This window comes from Rutidosis leptorrhynchoides, chromosome 1 (genome assembly GCF_046630445.1).
Source record: "Rutidosis leptorrhynchoides isolate AG116_Rl617_1_P2 chromosome 1, CSIRO_AGI_Rlap_v1, whole genome shotgun sequence".
NCBI lineage: Eukaryota > Viridiplantae > Streptophyta > Magnoliopsida > Asterales > Asteraceae > Rutidosis > Rutidosis leptorrhynchoides.
Genome location: NC_092333.1, coordinates 556,975,768 through 556,982,463, shown reverse-complemented (window position 1 = coordinate 556,982,463; position 6,696 = coordinate 556,975,768). Strand labels below are relative to the sequence as shown.

Sequence of the window (6,696 nt, the reverse complement as noted above, 5' to 3'; positions counted from 1 at the left end):
GTTTAATTTGACATTCTATGTATAATGTATAGCATATATCTTCATTTGATCATATTTTAATAGTAGTACTGCTTGTTTAGTAAGCCATGCTAAAATGATGAATAATTAAAAATATATTAATGAAACATCATCAGATAACTGCTACTGAAGTATCATCAGAGTACTGCTAAAAAAGTTTAAAACTTTATAATGAAGATAGAAATTACTCCACTGTTATTGTATACAGATAGAAATTACCATTCTGACCCGTCATTCCACCGGCCTTAACCGACTGATTTACCATTCTTGTTTTAAAAGTCAATAACTTGAATGAGAACTTGTGCAAGCCGTTATCCAACCCATTGATTTACCATTCTTGTTTGAAAACCAATATCAATGTCACAATCAATTCCTATTTCACTGTTTTCTGTAAATATTCACAGTAAGTTAATTGGGCGTAATTCTTGCTATTCCTAAGAAAGAAACTGTCAAAATGAAATCGATAAAGCAAGTTATTCAACTTGTTGTTCTTGCTGTAAACAATCACACATGTTCTACATGTTAATCCAACTCAACATATATATATATATATATAGGATTGTAAAATTATATGATCTGCTTGTATCCTGCCAAATTGAATAACTTTTGATACCTCTTTTAAAGATTCAACCTGAAAAACTGAAATTGCAACAAAATATATGTTTCAAAAGATATAACATAAAAAGTATCAGTGGGTTAAGAATCTTGCATATTTTGGACAACGGATGTTTGATGAAAACCAATATTGACAACGATTCCTGAAGTTCAACAATCGGTTAGATGAAAACCAATGCCGAAAACCAATATAGAAAGTAAATACTCACCTGCTGATGCAACAATCAGTTAGATGATAATGGCATTGATAATCGGCTGTCCCACGAAATCAAACAATCATAGGGTTAAATGATAATTAGACAGACAAAAAGCCAATGAAATCAAAATCCCTAGGGTTAAATTGCAAAGGCCGTCACAAAATCAGAAACCCTAAGGTTAAACAGGAAAATCGCTAGGCTGAGCATCAGAAAGTTAATTGCACCAATTTCTGTAAACCCTAACAACAATCTGTTTCATTCAAGCAATTCATCAAATAGTTTATATGCGTGATCAAATAGTATAAAAGAAATCATACATAATAAGTAAAGATTAGCAACTTATACACCGCAGTACTATAATCAACATGGATTCTTCAAGATTAAACTATTACCTTAACAATATATCGTGAAATCTGATTCTAATAACAATAAGCAATAAATATGCTACAACAACAACAACTGATATGGTGGAAATCAACCCGCTAACTTTGCTTGTTTGTAATTATCGCCAAGAACCCTAATTGCTTGGTATCTTCATAAATCGCCTGAAATATGCACACCCGATTGCACAAATTAGAGATGATATATGTAAAATCGGTTGATCGAAGCCACTAAATCAGAAATATTCACCCGCGATTAATGAAATCTGATTCCTGCAATTAAATTGTGATATTTTGCAATCGTGCTTTTCCTGCACGTCTGACTGTAGAGAGGCGATTGAAGATGATTGAAGGCGATTGTAGGAGGAGGCGATTGCAGTAGGGCGATTGCAGGAAATCGATTAGGGTTACTGGAAATGGGGTGTATGGCGTAAGTGATTGAGAATAGCGTGACCCTATTTTGATGTTTTACTCCCGTAAATTTTTTTTAATCTTTAAAGGGTATTATGGGCAGTTTAGTGATATAACAAATAGTTATAAGGTTATAGTTAGATCCAATGGTTATTAAGCAAGGGCAATGGAGGTTTTTTTTTTTTTTTTTTTTTTTTGATCTAAGGGTCCAGATTCAATATATATTGCTAAAAAAGTGTATCTCAATTTGACTTTACTTTTAATGTATAGTATATATATATATATATATATATATATATATATATATATATATATATATATATATATATATTTATATTTATCTTTAAAGGGTATTATGGGCAGTTTAGTGATATAACAAATAATTATAAGGTTATAGTTAGATCCAATGGTTATTAAGCAAGGGCAATGGAGGTCTTTCTTTTTTTTTTTTTTTTTTATCTAAGGGTCCAGATTCAATATATATTGTTAAAAAGTGTATCTCAATTTGGCTTTTCTTTTAATGTATAGAGTATATATATATATATATATATATATATATATATATATATATATATATATATATATACAATTTTGAACTTTTTAAAATCTTCGAGTTCTACGTGATCGGTCATCTTGTCTCTATTAGCATATGTATATATGTCCAGCCCGATTGTGTAGTGGGCTCAGTCCATAGGATTTAGATAGGATTAGGGTTTCGTTGTACTATATATATAGTTAATCAATAATATGTTAATACCCACGGGGTTGATTAATAATATGTTATATTCCGATTGGTCCGGTCGTCCCTCCCACCACCACTCAAAACAAGCATCCTATGCTTACACGAGCCAAAACTGTAATATCTAAACCCATCTCGCGCCTAAACTTGCATATTAACACACCACCTGACATTCCCAAATCTCATATCCAAGCCCTCGGTGACCCTAACTGGAAACAGACAATGGTCGATGAATATAATGCTTTAATTAAAAATGGTACTTGCGTTTTGGTTCCGAAACCTACAGGTGTTAATATTGTGAGGTCTATGTGGTTGTTTAAACGAAACCCTAATCCTATCTAAATCCTATGAACCGAGCCCACTACACAATCGGGCTGGACATATATACATATTCTAATAGTCTCTACTCAAATACGCTTTTTGTGATAAAAGTATCGACCATTTTAAGGTATCACACATGGCTTGTTATTATATTCTTTCTTGATTTATGTTTTTTCTTATCGTTTAAACTATTTAATTTTCATACTTCTCTACAAATTAAGTAAGCAATTTAAGGTGTTTGATACCTTCAATGCTGGACTTTTGGGGGTTGTTCCCGAAATTTCATTTGTTAACGATTGTTTTTGGGAAAAAGAAAAGGAAAACTATAATATAATAATAAGAATAAAATATAATTAGTGGTATTCATGAATATATTACATATACATGACAGAGTCGAATGCGAAAACATTGATGCTGCAAGTAGATAGTGGACTTAGTCAAAGGATTGCACATGCCACCTAATCAATATTCTCCACGTGTCGAATGTCAGTCTTGGTGTTTTTTCTTATTGCTTTGACCACAATAAACCCTTATCCATTCAGGTTTATTTTCACAAGAATACCTCCCCATATATAACCCAAGGTTATTGAATCACGGGTAATTATTTGAACGTGAAACATATATAATATAATATAATATAAATCAATATTAAATTTTGGATCATTTACTTTAAACAAAACTAGTTTTCGAACCCTCGTTTTTCAATTTTCAATGTATTTTATTGCGTTTAGTTTGTAAAATTATTTCGTGACTAACGATAATGTCGTTAAAGCGCAACTCGAGTCGAACTAAAAGGTATAACCCGTGAAAGATTTAAATGTTATTTTAAATTAACAATATATGTGCATCTCCGCGTTTCGCTATGAAATTGTCGGCTTTTAAAAATTTAACGCAAAATCAACGTGTATGAAAAGTACCCCAAATATTTAACTTTTTTTTAAAAACGTCCGTTTTGCTTATAGTTAGTGACATTGTGTTCCTAAAATTATTTCGAGTTTAACGATAGGTGTCGGAAAATTTTAACTCGTTGCGAGCAAGACGATATGGCCCGTTGAATATTTGGGTGGAGTTTATTTAAGATTTTTTTTATGAAAAATAGTTATTTGACATTTTACCCCCTGTTTGAGGGGTCGATTTAAATTTGTGAAAAAAGTGTGGGGGCTTTATTGGTGTAATGAAATTTAGTTAAAAGTTAAAAAAAAGGTGAAAGGACGAAAATGCCTCTAATTACTATTCATAACTTTTGTCTATTAGATAATATGATAATATAATAAAAACCCTATTCACATATTTAAAAAAATGGGACTCATACCTTTATCACATTTCGTTATTCTATCACCATTATAAATTCCATCACGCCATCACAATTAGCACATTAATAATATACCTCACAAAACACCTCATCACACGTTATAACATCATCACAATCACAATTAATATTAAAATACAATAACCATCTCTTTATGAAGAAATAAATAAATATAAAATGAACATTTTTTTAAATAAAAGAGACCAATGATTATAAACATTAAGTTAAATTATAAATATAATAACAAGTCATGAAAAAAAAATCAAACTAAATATATGTACAAAAAAAAGTATATACGGTTCAATTAATTATTATCTATCTATCTTTCTTTCCTCTTTTTGAAATTGAAAAATGAAAATCAATTTTTTATATGTAATACTTAATTTTTTATAAGTAATATAGTATTTTTTTCAAAAATAATAATACTATGATTGGACATTTAAAATAAGATGCAAAGAATATCATAATATTAAGATAGAAAATTATAACTATTCGAAGAAAAACATAAACCACACCATTGTGTAGAAAATAAATTCGGGGTACTACTAAAACTTACGAGTAGGTCACACTAACATTAAAGAATAAATAAAATAAATACTAAAAGTTACACCACTGTATAGATAATGACATTAATTAACTCACTGTATAGTTATATACACACACAGTCACACCCATTTTCTCTAGACATATATGTAGATATATTCACACATAAGTGTATACACATACACACACGTAGAGTGAAAACTCATAGTGATCAAGAAAAAACTGTGTGGTGCTTCAGTGCTCTATAGCGTAGATATATATAATTAACATAATAATCTTAATCAATAATGTCTGGAGAGTCTTCTTCTTCATCATCAAATTTAAACATAATTGTTCACAAAAACCCTTCTGAATCTCATCTTTCTGAACTCGGCATCAAATCTTGGCCCAAGTAATCTTTCTATCTCTTTCTGTCTTTCACTACTTGTACTTTATGCATGTAAACTTGCACTCACCACAAGATGTATCTTGACATAATATGTAACAAGATGTGTCTTGCATACATCCTAATAAATTATGTTACGGAGTAATTAATTAATAAATAATATTTTTTTTTGAAGGTGGGGATGTTCACCTGGAAAGTACCAGCTGAAATTTGATGCACAAGAGACATGTTATTTACTAAGGGGGAAAGTGAAAGTCTACCGGAAAAACTCGTCGGAAATGATATCGGAGTTTGGTGCCGGCGACTTGGTTATATTACCGGAAGGATTGAGTTGCACTTGGGATGTTTCGGTTGCCGTTGATAAACACTACAAGTTTGAGTCATCATCTTCTTCTTCTTCTTGATCATAATAATAGTAATATTTTTATTATTTGATTATTTATTAAAGAATTCCTTTCCTGTTCCTATTATTATGTGTGTATATAATAAAATATAATCTAAAATCTAGTTGTCAGTTTGTAATTAATCCAAATTAGGAGTCTCTCTTTGTGTTTTTATTACAAATTTAGATTATTATATTTGATTAAGTAAGTTGCAACTAACTATGATCTCATTTTTGTTTATTTTCTTATATTTAAGTTGAGTATACATTGTATGTGACTTTACGTTTCAAAACAAGCATCTTATTTGTAAAAATACATATAATAAAAGGAAGTAATATATATTTAACTTATCATAATCTACATTGAAGGGTCGAAATAGCATGCCCCATGCCTCCATCAATTTCTTGTAGTTTGTGGTTAATCTTTTTGAAAAATATATTAAGTTGTCCCCGAAACGTGTAGATTGGCTGGTTAAGGGCAGTTAAGTATGTATACAAATACAAATAGTCCGGGCCGGTTTAAATCTCGTTCTCAAACAATTTCATCTTATCGTCACTTCAGCTCGATTTAGCACTCACATGTTAAACATGGAACACTGTTTAATGTGAAGTTTTCACCTTGAGTTTCAGAAATATGAAGTGGGTAGTTAAAGAATTTGGTCAAAATTATTTGGTCAATACACGTCCCATTCAAACTAATCTTTTTTAAGTGAAACTTTTAATGCACACTTTGACTGGTCAACACTCCCTCACGTGTAGATTTCAAAAGTTTTAAATTTTCAGTTCTTTAATTTTTATAAAACGCATCATATACCCTTTCTATTTCCATAACGTGATCAATATTCATAGTATTTAATACTGTTTACATTGTAAGTGATATAAACAACCTATCACCACAACAACCTAATTCGCCTTCCAACAAACTAAGCTAGTAATTTATCTCCTAGTCAAATGATCCAAGCTAGTTTTGCACCATATGCAACGATAATATTTTTGACTGAATGATAGTCAAATGCTTCAATTTTATAGTAAAAGGAAGGTAAAAAGATTACAAACATAGTAAAATCGGTATCTCAAACACCGATTTGACACATTTCACTTTAAACCGGTATTTATAAGACTGATTTGCTTACATAGCGACTAGGGTAACGAAAAATATGCTTATTCTGTATACTTTTACAAATCGGTTTTCCTAAAACCAGTTTGTTTTGTTTTTTTTACTAGCATATTATTAACCATTTGTATCAATGAGTATATTGTTATTATTTAATACTTAATATTTGATATTTGATTTAGATATTTAATACTTATTATTTTATATTTATAATATATAACATAGATATAGATATAAAAATCGTAATAGCAACATCGTAAACAATAGAAACTTAATAAACAA

At 29.9% G+C, this 6,696-nt stretch overlaps 1 protein-coding gene across 1 annotated transcript; it reads left to right on the top strand.

Annotated features, from left to right (window-relative positions):
• The first annotated feature begins 4,696 nt into the window (after positions 1-4,696).
• Positions 4,697-5,451, top strand: LOC139880311 (uncharacterized). The gene is made up of 2 exons (XM_071865473.1): positions 4,697-4,924; positions 5,094-5,451. Exons 1-2 carry the CDS (start codon positions 4,821-4,823, stop codon positions 5,320-5,322), a joined length of 333 nt encoding a protein of 110 aa, XP_071721574.1. The 5' UTR covers positions 4,697-4,820; the 3' UTR covers positions 5,323-5,451.
• The last annotated feature ends 1,245 nt before the right edge of the window (positions 5,452-6,696 follow it).